At 41.7% G+C, this 18,752-nt stretch overlaps 1 protein-coding gene across 16 annotated transcripts in view; it reads right to left on the bottom strand.

The window, feature by feature from the left end:
• Positions 1-6,075: 6,075 nt before the first annotated feature.
• NEK1 (NIMA related kinase 1) overlaps positions 6,076-18,752 on the bottom strand; it is a 189,371-nt gene continuing 176,694 nt past the window's right edge. For all 16 annotated transcript variants that reach the window (XM_078852507.1, XM_073341591.1, XM_073341592.1 and 13 more), the window contains one exon: positions 6,076-17,399. In XM_078852507.1, coding sequence (XP_078708633.1) covers positions 17,386-17,399 — 14 coding nt within the window. In that variant the 3' untranslated portion in view covers positions 6,076-17,385. The remainder of the gene's footprint in view (positions 17,400-18,752) is intronic.

Genomic DNA, 18,752 nt, shown 5'->3' on the forward strand with positions numbered 1-18,752 from the left:
AGTTAGACAAATAAGGAGAGTTTTAAGCTAAGACTGAAAGAGTGGAAGGTATTTTGAGCAGGTTGAAGCAGGACAGATTTTAAGACATGATGGGATAGCATCCAGTGTAAATCAAAGTGTCTCATTGTATCTTACTAGCTAAGGGGAAATCTTGCTTGGTTAGGACCTTGATGAGAGACAGCTAAAAGGTACGTTTATACAGCCAAAAAAAACCCATGGCAGCAAATATCAGACCTGGTCAACTGACTCAGGCTCCCAAGGTTTGCACTACAGGACTAAAATAGCTGGAGCTTGGACTTTGAGACATTTCCCTCTTGCTGAGTTTCAGAACCCTGGCTCCAGCCTGAGCCCAAATGTCTACAGTGCTATTTTCAGCCCTACAGTGTGAGCTCAAAGACTCACCACCAAAGGTCTTTTGTTTTGTTTTTTTCTGTCTGTGTAGACATGCCCTAAATACTGGAGAAAGTCAAACTGGTAATTCAGTTCATGGCATGTATCTTTTTCTGAGTCATTGTTGAACTTAACAACTCACCATGTTGTTGGGGAGGACTGTTCTGGGAAAAGATGCCAAAGATACATATTGATGCCCTAGGTATTTGGGGTGAAATTAAATATTCCATGACACTTTTTCAAGGATATGGGTGGTGTTAGACATAGTATCCCACGTAAATTTAAAATTGAGTAATTACACTGAATCTGACTGAATATTCTTGTACAGTTGAGTAATGTATTCTTTCCTGGTCTTAAAACAGCTATGCCGTATCATTGGTGCAGTTACGGTTACAGCATTGCTCTCAAATAGTGACTGCATTTTGTTGGTTGATGAAGTGAAAGTTTTGCATATATGAGGTGTCTTTAGAATATGGTATCATGATAAAAATGTGTAAAATTATAGGTATTGCCATACTGGATCAGATCCAAGGGGCATCTAGTCCAGTATCTTGTCTCCAACGGTGGCTAGCACCAGGCACTTCATAGGAAAGTGCAAGAAACCTTTCAATAGGCAGATGTGGGATAATCTGTCCTCTAGTTAGTAGTCAGAGATTAGCATAAACCCTGAAACATGGGGGTTTATATCCCTTTCCAAAATGATAACATAACTATGTATATAAAATTGACATCACAGCAGCATAACATAACTGTAGCATGTTAGTATTTAACATTGACACAGTGTCATGGGGATGGATGGCACTGCTCATAGATAAACTAAATACCGCTGTGGAGTCCCTGCCCCAACAAGTTTACTATCGAAGAGTAATGTATTCTTGGTATTTCCTGTTATTGTGTTCCTCCAGTACAGTTTTCAAGTTTATGCTGCCACCCTGTGGCTGGACAAAGAAATTAACACTATTGTTAGTGAACTACTGACGTTGATATTACAAAATTCCAAGCACAGCAGTAGGGACAATAGCTGCTTTACTTTCTTCACTCACCAACTTCAGACACCACAATATATACAGGTAGTTTATGATTCTGATGTTTCCAAAACATGATCTGCAAGCCAAGTAACTGCTGGAGAGTGCAGGGAGGGAATACAGATGTAGCCAAGTCTGAGGAGAGCATAAGAACTGTCATATTTAGGGCCCCACCAAATTCACAAACATGGAAAACACATAACGGACCGTGAAATCTGGTCTCTTGTGTGCTTTTACCCTACACTATACAAATTTCACAGGGGAGACCAGCATTTCTCAAATTGGGGGTCCTGACTCAAAAAGGAGTTGCCAGGCATTGCAGGTTCTTTTAGGGGGGTCGCGGTATTGCCACCTTTACTTCTACACTGCCTTCGGAGCTGAGTGCCCAGAGAGCAGTGGCTGTTGGCCAGGCACCCAGCTCTGCAGGCAACAGCGCAGAAGTAAGGTGGCAATACCATACCATGCCATCCTTACTTCTGCATTGCTGCTGGCAGTGACTCTGCCTTCAGAGCTAGGCTTCTAGCCAGCAGCCACACTGCCCAGCTCTGAAGGCAGGGCTGCTGCCAGCAGCAGCGCAAAAGTAAGGGCAGCAGTACTGCAACCCCCACCTACAGTAACCTTGTGACCACCCCAAAACTCCTTTTTGGGCCTACAATTATAACTCCATGAAATTTCAGATTTAAATAGGTGAAATCATGAAATTTACCATTTTTAAATTCCTATGACAGTGAAATTGACCAAGCTGAAGAGTCCCCGTCTTTTTAATCCCTGTTCAATACCCCTAATCATTTTATTGCCTTTCTCTGCACCTTTTCCAATTCCAATATACCCTTCTAGAGATGGGGCAACCAGATATGCACGCAGTATTCAAGAGATGGGCGTATCATGGATTTATATAAAGGCATTATGATATTTTCTGTCTTGTTCTCTATCCCTTTCAGCAGCTGAATATAAACCAAAAAGATAGGATGCAGCATACCCAGAGACTTGAGAAGTAGGAAGGTAATTTTGAAACTAATTCAGAACAGGTGATTGTAGGATGTGTGTGTCATTTGAATATGGTTTACATTAGGAACACATGTTTACAGCATCTTATTCCTTGGAGGAAAAACAACAAACGTTTATAGCTTATCTTATGGTATTTATATTATCATATCTAAGTGCATCACAGTTGTCAGTGTATAGAAATAATATTCCATACTACACATGGAATGTATTATCCCCATTTACAGATGGGGAACTGAGACACAAAGATTAAGCCTCAGATTTTAAAGCTATTTAGGTGTTACTGTGTTTAGCATCACAAAATCCAACTGATTTAGAAGCCCAAATCTCATTTAGGAGTGGGGATTTTGGTACTTAGGATTCTAAATTCCATCATCAAAACAGTTGTTATACCATTATATAAATGGGTAAACATTATGGCAAAGAGGTTGATTGAGCAATGTAAGCTAGCATAACAATGAGTGAATGATAGAGCAAGAAATGGACCCATTATCCACAAATTGAACTATTTTCAGGTTTATTGTACAGGAGAAGGTTGTATGTGCTTGCAATGCTGTCTAAACAGGTTACCAGCTCTGTGACGCAGACAGACCAGCTCAAATCAGAGCAACAGGGCAATTCACTTATGTATGTATATCAAACAAAAGCTAAAAGGTCATAATAAGTTCAAGCCAATTCACTTGTTAGAATAGAACAAAGGGGGGGGTGTTATCGAATTACAATTTACTTGGCAGGTGCCTGGTAATTACATTTGCTTAAATGCATGAAAGCTAGTGAAATGGTAATGTTATTGTCTACACCAATCTGTTTCCTGTGATTGCTATCTTGTACTTAATTAGATTTAAATTGAAATATGTCTTAGTGTTTAGATGTAAATGTACTTGATGTGTAACACTGCATGAAAACTAATGAATTGTTTCTGGCTATCACATTGTGTCTACATTATGTTTATCCATACAAGATTGGAGAGTTGGAAATTTAAATGAAGAAGGCTGCTGACTTCAAAGCAAGAGCCATTGTTTTATTCAATGGGGTTCACAGCCCCAGGCTGCATTTCCTAATCTTCATCAGCAAAGGAAGCACCCATGTGGGTCAAGAGGCTTGTCAGCTTTCCTTATGTGAGGCTGATGTATAAATACTGATTCAATGGAATGATTCTGCATCTCTGGACTGATGAATTCTGACAGGGTGGAATTCGGAGTGGTTGGACCGAGATTGCTAGATCCATTCTAGGTAACCCTGAGAGACTATTGGAAACCAGCAAATTACTGCCCCTCTGCCATCATATTGGATCTACAAACTTTGATTCATCTGTAATGTATTTTACCTGCTTTAACTTTTAAATAACTCATTTCTTTTTCTTAACTAATAAATCTTTAGTTTAGTTTAATAAAGGAATTGGCTTCCGCATTGTCTTTGGGGAGATCTGAAGTATACCTTGACCTGGGGTAAGTGACTGGCTCTCTTGGGCTGGGAGTAACCAAATGTGTGATGATTTCTTGTTTTAATAACCTTTCATAATTAAGTCCAGTTTGCCTGAATGGTAATATAGGCTGACATGTCTGGGGACTGACTGTGGCTGCATGGTAAGCTAGTATAACGATCCAGGTGCACACAGTTGTTGCTGGTTTGATTAAATCTATTTATAGAACATACCTCCATTTTGGGGACATCTAGCCTGTTTTCTGACAGTCTGACCTGAGACTGTCTCAGCTGTGACCCGTTCTGGACACCGTGACAGTATTAAATAAGTTTTAAGTTGCATGCTATTTTTGCACACGTGGGTGGTGGGTTAGGTGCATATTTTTCTGATACAAAATGCATCTTTGCTTTCCTTTCAGTGCTCAGCCCATGGCCCATCTTTGTGTTGCTTAAACACATGGTAGCAGTGGAGGTGGAGACTGGCACTTTTCAATACAATAGCAGGGGTGTAAGGTGACAAGCAGGACTGCAAGTAAGCGACTGCTTTTCCCTCCTGACCTATGGTGTGGTTCAGAATTATATAAGGTTGTACCTGATCACACAGCAAGGGTCTGTATCCATTGATTCCATGGGTACTGTTCCATGGGAACTACAGCTACTGCTATTTAGTGGCACACGTGAACACTTCTGCTGGAGTGTTGAATACCGTAGGCAGGACTTTAACTTCCTTTTCTGTGACCCAGCTGTTTAACAGAGACAAGCAAGTTTTAGTTTTTGTTAGCATTTTATTCCCATGAATGATCAACTATGCTACTTCTAAGAATATACTGGAAATGAACAACTGGCCTTTGACTTGGATCCCAGCCATAAGGGCATAGCTAGTTTAGCAGGAAATGACATCAATTTAATAGTTGGATTCATTTTAAATGCCTTGGAGGCACATTATTTAGTATGAGAGATGAGGGTGTTTAAAAGTGTCTGAGGAACAACTAAGTAGGATGCTTTGTGTCCTCTCTAATCACTAAATACTTTAGACACTTCTGCTGCTCCCTCAAATGCAGAACATTCCTCTGTGTTAGTCTTGACCTCTGACACTAACTGTCTGCTAACCAAAGAGCATTTATGAAGAAAGCCTGTGGCAACTATCTATACTGGTCCCAGTGTTTCAATTCCATCCTTAAAAAGACAAGAAAATGCATTTCTAACATGACAGTGGGGAAGGATCTAAAAGCAAGAATGGCTGTCTTGTTAAACATTTTCATGAGACGTGATTTAAGCTAATGTTTTAAGCCACAAATCACCTACAATTAAATAATCTAGTTTATAAAAATTATAGTAATTTTATTAAGGCTATTTCATTTACTAGATGTGTTTTTTGATTCTTGGAAATCGTGACTTAAATTCAATTCAGCAATTATGATTTAGTGGTCTTACCCCCATCCTTGTATGAATATTTTAGGTTCTGCTTTAATGACTTCGACAGTTAAGAGTAGTAGTATTTCCCCCTACTTTCCTCTTCCCTTGTTCATACATATTTGCATGATCTCCATGCAGCATCCCATAGTTCCATGATATATGGGGGCAGAAGAGCATTCTGTTTATATATGCTGTCCCTATCTTAGAGTTGCCCAATTCGGAAGAACTGCATCAAATACAGGATTGTGTTTATTGGCACCCAGATGGTGTAAGAGAAGTTAAAATGCATACCAGTAAGCTAAGCATTGCATGTTTCTAGAAGCATGTTTAATATAAGTCAAACTGAATAATGTAGTGGCTTATAACAGGTTTCTTGGCCACTGCAAAATGTGTTTTCTCTTCTGTTTTACAGCCTTAATGGAGTATATTTTAAAAAATTACAATGAAGTGTACCAAAGTACAGTATATTGCATGCTTAATTTAAAGCAAGTATTAGGAATACTTTAATTACAAAACTAACCAATGGCAAAGGGTATCATCTGAGCACAGTGACAGGAGCTTTAACAGCTCAATTCCAGTTAAAGTTCCTCTAAAACAGTGGTTCTTAACATGGGGTACATGCACCCCCTGGGGGTGCGAGATACCCTTTCTGGGGGTGCAAAACGTGCCAGATTTTTTTTAGAAGGTAAATCATCAAAAACACAAATTAAGCACAGGCACATAAGTACAACTACTTTGTTTCATCAAACTTATGTATTTATTAACATTATACTTTAACGATTACTGTAATATACAAACAAAAATATATCTAGGTTTAAAGAACTGACCTACTTCAATGATTTTTGATAAGGGGTGCGAGAATATATTTTGAGAACCAAAGGGGTGCAGGCTGCAGTAAAAGTTAAGAAACACTGCTCTAGAAGATTTTTAATATAGTGGATCATTTCTCTTGCAAAGAAACATGGAAAACACCCTTGCCAGAAGTTTGACAATGATCACAAATTTCCATCACCAGTGTCCAAGGTTTGTTTCTAAATTTTAGAAGGAAGGCAGTTGAGAACATGCATAAAGAGCAAACATACAATATTCAGGTAGAGTAAGGAGCAAGCCAGCCAAAAGGGGCATGAGAAGCTAGAACATGAATTATTGACAAATGGTGTTATCCACAACAGGAATACAAAACCTTGTCAAGAATACTGTAAACTTGATGTGTGGATTTTGTTTTCATTAACGGACTTCTAATCATAAAAGCTCTGTAACTCTGACTGGCTACTTTGAATCTGATCAGATTATCTGACAACATGTATCACTTGTATGTACATATGCGTGTATATTATATAGAATCTTGCCTTTCAAAGTACATTTTAAATTTTAATTCTAAATTATTAGAATACCACCTAGAGGCTCCAAACAAGATCAGGGGTCCCAATGTGCTGTGCTTAGATATAGTAAGAGACAGTGTCAAGGTTCCTCCCCCACTCTGAACTCTAGGGTACAGATGTGGGGACCTGCATGAAAACCTCCTAAGCTTACTTTTACCAGCTTAGGTTAAAACTTCCCCAAGGTACAAATTAATTTTATCCTTTGCCCTTGGAATATCCACTGCCACCACCAAACTCTAACTGGGTTTGCTGGGAAACGTAGTTTGGACACGTCTTTCCCCCCAAAATCCTCCCAACCCTTGCACCCCACTTCCTGGGAAAGGTTTGGTAAAAATCCTCACCAATTTGCATAGGTGACCACAGACACAAACCCTTGGATCTGAGAACAATGAAAAAGCATTCAGTTTTCTTACAAGAAGACTTTTAATAGAAATAGAAGTAAATAGAAATAAAGGAATCACCTCTGTAAAATCAGGATGGTACATACCTTACAGGGTAATTAGATTCAAAACATAGAGAATCCCTCTAGGCAAAACCTTAAGTTACAAAAAAGACACACAGACAGGAATAGTCATTCTATTCAGCACAGTTCTTTTCTCAGCCATTTAAAGAAATCATAATCTAACACATACCTAGCTAGATTACTTACTAAAACTTCTACGACTCCATTCCTGTTCTATCCCCGGCCAAAGCAGCATACCGACAGACACAGACCCTTTGTTTCTCTCCCTCCTCCCAGCTTCTGAAAGTATCTTGTCTCCTCATTGGTCATTTTGGTCAGGTGCCAGCGAGGTTACCTTTAGCTTCTTAACCCTTTACAGGTGAGAGGATTTTTCCTCTGGCCAGGAGGGATTTTAAAGGGGTTTACCCTTCCCTTTATATTTATGACAGACAGTCTCCACAAACTGAGCAGGAATGGAAAGTTTCTTACCTGATAATTTTCTTTCTGCTAGCAACACCTCCCACAATTCTGATACATATGGGCTATTCCTTTCCTGTCCGCAGTTTCTGGAGGTGACTCAAAGTTGCAGCACAGCCTATGCTATCTATGACCCCTTCTGCTGCTTGCTGCCAGATGATGCATTCCAAAGCAGTGAAAAAAAGAAAACTTAGAAAATTATTAGCAACAATAATACTAACTACGTACAGTAGGCCACTGCCTATGTGATACAAATAAAATGCTGCCCCTTGGCTGTGAAGCCATTCAGGATGGGTACAATTGTGAGAGATGCTCCTAGCAGAAAGGAAATTAGCTGGTAAGAAATTTTTCATTCTGCAGCCCAGTGTCTCTCCCACAATTCTGGTGCATATGGGAAGTAGCGAGCAGTGAACAAGTGTAGGGAGGGATAAAAAAGTGAACATAAGATCTGGAAAAAATGAACAGTAAGGTGGCAAAATCTGTAGACAATACAAAATTACTCAAGATAGTTAAGTCAAAAACTGACTGTAAAGAGTCACGAAGGGATCTCACTAAACTGGGTGACTGGTTGACAAAATGGCAGAGGAAGATCAATGTTCGTAAGTATAAAGTAAAGCACATTGAAAAGAAGATTCCCAAATATACGTACAAAATGATGGGGTCTAAATTAGCTGTTATCACTCAAGATAGGGATCTTGGTGTCATCATGGATAGTTCTCTGAAAACATTTGCTCAATGTGTAATGGCAGTCAACAAAAACTAACGTTAGGAACCATTAGGAAAGGGATAGATAATAAGACAGAAAATATCTTTACACCACTATATAAATCCATGGTACACCCACACTTTGAATACTATGTTCAGTTTTGGTCACTATCTCGAAAATATTTATTAGAATTGGAAAAGGTACAGACAATGTCAACAAAAATTGGGGGTATGGAACACCTTCCATATGAAGAGAGATCGAAAATGAATAGTCCCATTCTTTTTAAAGAGAGTCAACTAAGGATGGGTATGATAGAGGTCTATAAAATCATGAATGGTATGGGAAAAGTATATAGGGAAATGTTATTTACCTCTTCACATAACACAAGAACTAGGGGCCACTTGATTAAGTTAACAGGCAGCAGATTTAAAACAAACATAAGGAAGTACTTCTTCACACCATGCACCGTCAACTTGTGGAACTCATTGCCAGGGGGTGTTGTGAAGGCCAAAAGTATAACTGGGGTCAAAAAATAATTAGATAAGTTCATGGAGGATAGGTCCATCAGTGGTTCTTAGCCAAGATGGTCAGGTATACAACCCCTTGTTCTAGATGTTCCTAAACCTCCACTTGCCAGAAGCTGGGAATGGACAACAGAGGATGGATCACTTGAAATTGTCCTGTCTTGTTCATTTCCTCTGACAAATCTGGCACTGGCCACTGTCAGAAGACAGGATACTAGATTAGATGGACCACTGGAATGTTCCCGTACAGCCGTTCTTATTTTCTTAAGATATCAGGAAGGCACAAACACCCCTTTTGAACTGCTGCAGTGGCAAAAAGTTATATTACCACCTGCAGCACCTTCCTAGCAAGGAGGCCTTGGTGGAAACAAGTCTTAAAAGGTATGACAGCAGTGTTAGCCAAATGACCATGCAGCTGCTCTGCAGATTTCTGCAGTGAAAGCGCACACTCTTTTGGCCCATGAGATTGCCAGGGATCATGCACCTTGATTCCTTCTTGAATAGGTGCACTGGATGGCTTGTATGCCTCAAAAGTGCATAGTCTGTTTCATCTAGAAAGGGATAGCTTGGACACTAAGCCCTTAGCACTTCAAGATGAAAAAAAATGAATAGGAAGCCCAATCTCTTTTTGAATTCTGTATGCTTGTTATAAGTTTTTAGTGCTCTTCTGACATCTAGAGTGTGCCACTGCTTCTTGGTTGGAAGCTCTGGTGCTGGACAGAATGAAGGCAGTCAGAAGCTCAAGGGGATGGTTGGTTAAGGCTTTCAACTCAGTAGTAGGTCCCACTTAGGGAAGATCTGTCCGACCGCTGGACTGGCAAGTCTGATTGCTCTGAGAAATCTGGATACCTGAGCATTCTGACAAGGATCCTGCAAATAGTACACTTCTGAGGGCGGATACTGGGCATGCTACAGTGCTGGGCTGAAGGCCCTTATCCGCACCTTCCTGAAGGAAGTCTGGAGTGGCCAGAATCCCAGGAGCCCTTGAATCTGTGATGCATGCTTTGCACAACAAACTGAACTTGGTCCCCATGGAGGAGTAGGTTTTTTGCATGGAAATTCTCCTGGATGAGAGCAGAGTCCTGATCACATTGAAAGATAGGCCACATGTAGCTAGTGCTTCCCTGTCAGTATCCAGGCTGTTACTTGAAGACTATCTGCATCTGACTGAGGAATAGGCCTTGGGAAAATGATGTCTGGTCTTGTCAGAAATTGCAATTGTGGTTCCAGATTCAGTTTTATCAGATCAGAAAACCATTCTCTCCTTGGTTGGTATGGAATTACCACGGTCACCCTTGCTTCTTCTCACATTATCTTTTGGACCATCTTTTCTAGGAAAGGGAAGGATGGGGATGCATAAAGCAGGACTTTTGGTTATCTGTGCAATAGAGCATCTGTCCTTATGGACTTGGGGTCTGCTTCCCAGATGAAGAATTTTGACTGTTTTTCATTCTTGTGATTGGCGAAGAGGTCGACTGAGGGGAGACCGAATGTCTGTAAGACCAGAATGAAGACTTCCTGGTTCAGGCATAATTTTGAATAGTTGACTTTGCATCTGCAGAGCCAGCCTGCCATTTGGATCAGCTCTCTTTTCACATGTATTGCTTTTAGGGAAGTGGGAGTCTTGTCTGCCCATTCCATTGTCTCCATCACTTCTGCATGCAGAGCTACCCTCCTTGTATCCACTTTTTGGTTGTTTAAGTATGCAATGAAGGGGCCATGCTGTCTGGCTGGACCAAGATGTAGTTGCCTTCTAGGGAGCTCTGGAATCTCAGTAGTGATAGTTTGATAATTGTGAGCTCCAAGAGCTTGATGCTGTGGTTCTTGCCCTGGAGCTCCAGCTACCTTACATCATTCCAAGTCCCAAGAAGGGCTCACCCTTCCTTCAGACTGTTGTCTGTTGTGAGAACTTGCAGGACTAGAAGTCATATCAGAAGACCCCTGCTGACATTCTCTGGGACCGTCCATCATCTTGGGGAATTCAGCACATAGTTGGGAACCAGTACCTGGTCTTGCATTTGCTCCAGGGAATGGTCCCATACTCTCAGAATAGAGGCCGAAGACACCTGATATGCAACCTCTCCCATGTGCATCCCTCCTGATTTCGCTAGGATCTTGCTGATGAGCAGAATCGGAGGGAATGCATACATCAAGCTTCCTGCCCACAATAGGAGGAAGGCATTGGAGAGGGAGCCCTTGCCCAGACCCTGTCTGGAGCAGAACCTGTGGCACTTCCTGTTCTGCATGGTGGCGAACAAATCCACTTGTGGAATTCCCTACCTCTGGAAGATCGTGACCGCCACCTCCGGGTGGCACGCCCACTCGTGGTGAGAGAAGTCCCTGCTTCGGTGATCTGCTAGCGTATTCCTGGCATCCAGAAGGTGACCCGCTTCTGGATGGATTCCGTGTCCGATGCAGAAGTCCCAGAGACAGAGTGCTTCTTGGCAGAGGGCCAAGGATCATGCTCTGCCTGTTGTGTTCAACATCCGATGAAGTGAGCTGTAGCTTACGAAAGCTTATGCTCAAATAAATTGGTTAGTCTCTAAGGTGCCACAAGTACTCCTTTTCTTTTTATAAAGGTATTTGTGACCCTTGAATGGCACAAAGTACTTGCACTCTGCCTTCTTGGAGACCAGAGGCAAGGAGGAGGGGGTTTTCCAGAGAAGGCACTTGTAATTTTTGCGACCCCCTCACATAGGGGCAAAGCTACCCTGGCCGGGGCTACGGGGCAGAGAACATCAAAGAGGGAGTCCGCCTGGAAGCCCAGCTTGGCGACAACCCTCTAACACTCCTGATGTGCCTTAGCATCATCCTGGGGAACCAGTGGAAGGACCCCCACTACACCCACATCTGGCAACAACGAGGAGAAAGCCAGTACCAAGAGGTTCTCCACAAGCAGAGGTGGTCCGGCGGCTTGCTCGCCCACTTCCTCCTGTGCCTGTAGGGTGCCTGCAGCCAAGGTCTCTTGAACTGGAAAGGGGGTGGGAGAGGGAGGTAGTCAGTCTCTCTGAAGCTCCGGATACCAAGCAGGAGGCCTGGGAGGGCTGAGTGAATCCCCATGGGTTCCATGGATACCACTGTGCCGGCCACGGAGCCTGAGACCATGGGGCCGGCTGCGGTGCCATCGACGTAGGTATTGGAGCTTGTCCTGCAGCTAGGGAACCTCACTCCGAACGTGAGCTAGATCCCGAGGGGTCGCTCCCCTACAACCAAGACCAAGCTGAGTGGTGGCTTTGCTCCGATCGGTACCAGCCGCTCCTCCCCAAGTTGGATCTGGCTGACCTCAACAAGCGCATGGATCAGGGTGTCGGTGACCAGCAGATCCACGACAGCTCCCAGCCGGTGATCTACGCCTCACACTTAACAAGCGATACCAGGATGTGGAGCAGGACTGGGAACCAGAGTGGGTTTGGCATCATGAAATTGCAGCCACATGCAGTGATGCCACCCTGGGGGATTGGCGACAGTCCAGGGAACAGTACCGTTGTCCCTCGACCTGTCCCTGGAGCAGTATCGGTGCTGCGGAGATTCTGGTGCCAACTCCAAAACTCCTGCTGGGGGGGGGCATGTGCCTCCAGAGGTCTGCACCTGGTTACTGGCAAGCTGCACCTCGAGACTCTCTGCCCTTGTCCGAGGTCCAGAGACTGGATGGGGATCTTTGCCATATATGTGGAGACTGTGGTGGTCCAAACGCAGGTTTACACCAGGACCCTGCAGGGGCCAGAGTGGGTGTCACCGGGAGGGACATAATCTCTTGCGCCGCTTTCAGGGCCTCCGGGGTGGACGGCACCCAGAGCTGACAAGGACCTCCGTCACTATCCAGGGTAGCCGGCGGTGAGTGGACTGGGCTACACTGCTCAACCTGAGCTGGGGCCCGAGATCCCGAAGGGGGTGAAGAGGGGCCCCAGACAGGGCCTTGGTCCACCTCAGACTTGTCTTTTCCCTTGCGGGAAACTGGAGACCTTCCTCACCCCGTCTTCCTAGGCTTCTTGGCTGGAGCCATGGAAGGGGACCAGTGCTGCGCAGACGGTATCAGTGGGGCGCTGCGCACAGAGGTCATGGTGCTCGGCGCCAAATCAGAGCGCCGCTCTGGCATCAGGGTAAGGACAGACTCCATAAGGAACGCTTTCAAGTGAATGTCATGCTCCTTCTTTGTCCTGGGCTTGAAGGACTTGCAGATTCTTCACTTATTCCTAATGTGACCTTTGCCCAAGCACTGTAAACAACTGTTATGTGGATCACTAATGGGCATGGGCCTTTTACAGCGATCACAGGGCTTAAAGCCTGGTGACCGGGGCATGCCCTATCCCAAGGTGAAGTCCCTAACTAACTAAGTCTCTAACAAATAGGGAAACTAAAACTAGGGGAACTATATACAATAATATACAAGAGGTAAATAGGTTTGAGTGAATGAGAAGCAACAGCGCTAGCTGAAGCAGCAACAGTTCCATGCACCGTCACTGGTAGCAAGAAGGAACTGAGGGCGGAGGAGGCCGGCGGCACCCTATATGCCGTGGCATATGTGCGCCACTCCATGGGGTGCCAGAGCCGGTCCCCTACATATACTGCTGAGGGGAAAACATCTGGCACCGGTGCATGTTGCGAGCACACACGCCACAGTTGAATGGACATGAGCTATCACTCAAAGAAGAACAATTGTGCCATACCTGTATGGAAAACAACATTTTTACTAAGAGGTTAAGTATAAATGTTCTATATCTACATCTCATTTCACTGTGTTAGCTACATACATGGTTCCTGAAGAGGTGATTGCATAGACAACTGGAGAACTTGCTTTGGATGGATCAGAATGAGGCAGAGATCATTCAAGGGAAACCACATAAAAATCTTCCATTCTGAATCCCCAGTCCAAGAACATAAGGATGCTTTTGCAGAGGGATAAAGGTCAAGTCTGTAGCTCTTAATATAAAAAAGGTATCAAAGGATAACCAGGTGGCAACTTCACAGATGTCTGAAATTTTCTTGAATTAAATCAGTTGGGATTAAGTCTAGTGTGGAGGTGGGGAGGAATCTCTCTCCAGCCTCTCTGGCTTGAATTTTACATTATCCAAAACCAATGGTTCCTTTTCCTTGATGGAGGAGTGAGAGCTTTGTAAGGGATTAAGATCTAGGCATGTTTGGTGGGGATTTTTTTTTTTTTTATTTTTTTACTTTTGTGGGGGTAGAGGGTTGGTCATTTGGGGAAAAAGTGTTGTCATACCCACTTTGGGTCATTAGCTATTATTGTCTAATATCTTTTGAATCTTAATCCATGTAAGGAGTCCTGAACCCTCATCAATTAAAACATAATTGGAGAGCAAGTGCAAGGGAATATCCCTAAGAGACCCACATCTTCCCCTCTGAAGAAAGGGAGGCAGAAAGACGCCAGATTTCTTCCTGACTGATTATTACACAACTGGGATGCGACCCTGGGGCTTTTTTCCCTTTCAAGGTGTGGGCAAGTTTTTTTTATTTACTCCTGAAATGCCTTTTTTGCAGAGGACAATCCGGTTTACTGAGTCCTGAGAGCTGATTCAAGAAGAGGACAAACCCATCCTGGTGGAGGCATCTCTGATGGAATCTGTTGATGTGGCAGGGACCAGAGGCTCTGACAATATGTCCTGAATCAGAACGCCTTTGCCTGGCAGATTGATTGTCCCCATGCTGGAAGCGGTCGTGGAGAAATATCTATCTTTTTGCAGCTCTTAAGTCTCTTTGCATACCAAGCACCTCCTAGTTTTCAGCTTGCTCAGTTTGGTCTGATGGGGGGAAGGAGTGAAGAAATCGAGAAAAGAAGCTCAAAACTCAATTTGCAGTAAACAGGAATTTCAAATGCACAGGGCTTAAGGATCAGACCCACAGTGGGCCAATTTTTAGTATTTAGTTTTTTTCTACAATAGAAAGTCATTGCAAAATTAGATTCTCAACAAGTGATCTCTTTCCTTAAATAATTTTAAGGCCCAGTTAGCTCTGAGCCTAAAGAGCATTTCTTTAAATAAACTGCCATAACTTACACTCAAGATACTACACACGTTATGGACAACCTCCTCTTATAATTGGCTGGGGTTTTGTGTTAATTCCCAACCAAGTATTTAAACAATTGACATAAAAAAATAATTCTCCTACATAGATTGAAATCTGCAAACATTTGTCTTGATCCTCTTATAGTGTACATTTAGACAGATTAATATTTTTTAAAATGTGGAGAGATTAATTTTTCCACACTCGAATAATATTCTTATTTACTATTTCATGCAGCCTTAAATTAGCTCGAGGGATTTAGGAGAACTCAGAATTGATTGGAAGGCCTTAAGATTATTCTCTTTTTTAAATGTGAAAAATATGCATGGATTCTGCATAAACAGTTAACTGGCAAAAGTACTCCCATCATCTTAAAAGCTTGTAGTCCACTCAGTATGGCCAAACTTACTTCCTACTCTTATAGGAAGCAAGCCGTGCCTAGCGTAGGTAATGTGTTAGAAGTAACGCACATTTAAGTGAAATCCTGGTCCCAATGAAGTCAATAGCAAAATTTCCATTGACATCACTGGGCTTGGATTTCATCTCAGGAATTTTGTGGAAGTTTAAGATTTTAGAACAAAAGCATCCAACACCTAGTTTGATGTATATTTGTGGTCTGAATGGCATATTCAGATCCTGCAGAATCTGGGATTTTTTTTTGTTTCTAAACAATTACAAAGATAACATTGAAAATATGAACTAAAACCAGTGTCAAAGGGTGCATCTGAGTCTGTAGACAGCTTGAAACAAAGAATTTTAAAAGGTGTGATCTCCCCATTCCCAATTAATTTTTTTGTATAGTTATCTCTATAGACACTTGAAATGTCAGGCTTAACTACTTTACTACTGATAATTTTAGTGGATAAAATGGGGAAAGAGGAAGAGAATAAAGCCTGGAGGGAAGAACAGAGTTGTTGCAGAAAATGAAATGCAGACATGTAGTAAAGACAAAGAGAAATAGAGAAAAGATGGGGAAAGAAGAGAAACACAAGATAGGAAGAGGATGGGTCGTAAAGGTGAAGTTAATTTTTCTACTGAATGAGACAATACTAAGGTACTCAATAAATAACAACTGAAAGTTTAGGTAATACATCATTGCCATTTACCTCTGATCTTTGTACAATCTCCCACTGACATCAGTGGGAATCTCACTGTGGATTCCTAAATTGATAATCCAGCCAAGAGAACAAAGGATTTTGACCCTCTTCCTCCAATTAATTTTACACTCTGGTTCTAAAACATGTAAAGAAAAACAATTCCACAGAAGCAAAAAGAATTTAACATTGTTTTGCCCCCCTGCAATGGGCAAGAGAGGAATTTTTAATAGTAATACCATAAAAATAAAGAGTTATACAAAAATCAAGTATTTATTTATGAAGATTAGAAATAATGTACATATTAACTTTCACTTAGTGCTAAAATAATTTAATTTTTAAATTTTTCCACCTGAGCTTGTTATTACTCAGGGGTTGGAAATCCATCTCTCTCCAATAGGGTAACTGAAAATTATAAGTTTCATTTGATCTGTAATACCTGACCTGTTATACACACAGACTAGTAACACTTTCTAGCCATTGTCTCTGGGGAAAAAAAACACACCGTATTTTGCCAATATGGTGCTCTCTCTGACAGTGGAGCAGAGTTCGGGGAAAATCTAGGTATATATTGTCCAGGGAGATCACACAACAAATCATCAGTGTCAAAATGACAATAATAACAGTACTTAAGGTTATTCCATTTTGTTTGCGTGTGTGTGGCAGGAGTGGGGGGGGGGGGAGAGCAGCCTTAACTTTTGCACAGTTTTATAGTTAGAGAAGATAGCAAAATTCAAAATATGAATGTGTCTGCTAGAAAGATTATGGTACAAACTCTCCAGTTACAAAGGAATTCCATTATCCCTTTGAAAAAAAATTAACTTTTTCAATGATGTGTTAAAGACCAGTTTGCCTTAATTTGCAAAAACTATTAAGATAGTTCAGGTGACACTGGTTAAAAAGTGACAAATGGAAACTTCAACATGCTACCAGTTTTATTCTAAAAATGTGAAATATTCAAACTTGGGCCACTGACACAATGTGATTATTTAAATACAGTCTAACTGGTCAACTGAAAATGAAATACAATCTTTAGTAGGGATAAATAGAATTATTTTTAGTGTGTAAGTGAAGAGCTAGAAGCAGGTATTTTCAAAACACGGTAATCCTTTTAACTGCTTACACCTAACAGCCAACAATTAATATGGCAAGGCCTCTAATACATGATAAATCTATCTTGATTTAAAAAAACAAAAACCATCTTCTGGGCCATCCTCCGTATACTTTGGTTGAAATTTTTAAGATAAAGTGTAATTTCTGCAGCAGGTAACTTTAAAAATGAGGAAACATAAAAGGAAATACATAAACATCTCATCTGAAATATAGGTATGTTTTTCCATCTTCATCATGCAATCAGCATGCTTTTCTTAGGTCTCCCACTTTCTTGCTCCTTATTCAGTTATTATTACATTTTCCACTGTAACTCGCAATTCTGCTGTACAGAATCCAGACACCTACATATCGCATTTCCTGAGGCAGGTTTATTCATCATTATCTGTAGAGAGGGGGAAAAAAGACAAATTTAGCAGATTCAGTAAAACTTAATAAGATAAATAGTTAAGTAAGCAACCATATATGATAAAAATTCTATTACAAAATAAGACTGAAATGAACAACTTTAAAAAAATTGTTAACAGACTTCAAAACAGCACTATGCATACAAGCCTGTAAAGCAAAGAATAGCATTACATCTTTACTGGACTAATAAACTTCTTAAGATTGCTGCACTCTATATGGCCTGCTCAACTTAAATCATATACAACAAAGCTGTTATCACAATGAAATCCTTTCACTACTAAGAAAGAGAGAGATTACTCGGCCTATGTAGTAACTGGAGTTTTTCAAAATGGATGTCCATATGGGTGTTGCACTTCAAATGCACGCATGCCCTTGTGCCTTTGATCGGAGATTTTTGGTAATAGTGCCCATTCAGCCAATACATGTGCCCCCACATGGAGGATATAAAGCATTGTGTGGGCAAACTGGTCTCAGTTCCTTCTCTATCGTAAAGCTCCACAAGGGGAAGGAGGAGGGGTAGTGGAGCACATTAGGTAGACATCTCGAAAAACTCTAGTTACTGCACGAGGTAAGTAATCGCTCCTTCTTTGATTACATCCTTAGGGGTGCTCCACTTCAGGTGACTCCAGTACAGTACCTCCCTAAGGAGGAGGGAGCTTTGGGGCAGAGTTCAGTACTGAAGAGACAACTGCATTGCCTCCTGCAACATCTGATCTAGCAGCATTAACCAAAACCATAATGGTTGGAGAAAGTAGGTGCACATGTCCAGGTTTCAACCCTGCAGATTTCAGCAACTTGAACATATTTGAGAAGCTACAGATGTAGACTGTCATCTTGTAGAATGAGCTATCACTCTCGGGGAAGGCTGATCAGCAGCCAACTCATTCCAGGCAATATAATATAACCAGAGATCCATCTTGAGAGTCTCTGCATAGAGACTGGGGATCACTGAAATCTGTTTGCAATTGACACAAAAAAGCCTAGAAGATTTTTCTAAAGGGTCTGGTTCTATCCAGGTAAAAGAATAACAGCCTCCTCACATTTACGGTATGGAAAGAAGTTTCTTATCTAGTCTGATGTGGCTTTGGGAAAGTAACTGGAAGGTGAATCGTCTGATTAATATGAAATTCAGAAAAAACCTTTGATAAAATGTGTTTGGATGGGGTCAAAGTAACACCTTTTTGTAGAGAACACTGAATAGAGGGTCTTCCATTAGAGCCCCCAGTTCCCTGACCCTAAGGGCAGAGATGATGGCCACCAAGAAGGCAGTCTTCACAGATAGATGTAAGAAGGAGCACATAGCTAGTAACTTGAAAGGATGTTTCATGAG

This window comes from Lepidochelys kempii, chromosome 4 (assembly GCF_965140285.1).
Source record: "Lepidochelys kempii isolate rLepKem1 chromosome 4, rLepKem1.hap1, whole genome shotgun sequence".
Classification (NCBI taxonomy): domain Eukaryota; kingdom Metazoa; phylum Chordata; order Testudines; family Cheloniidae; genus Lepidochelys; species Lepidochelys kempii.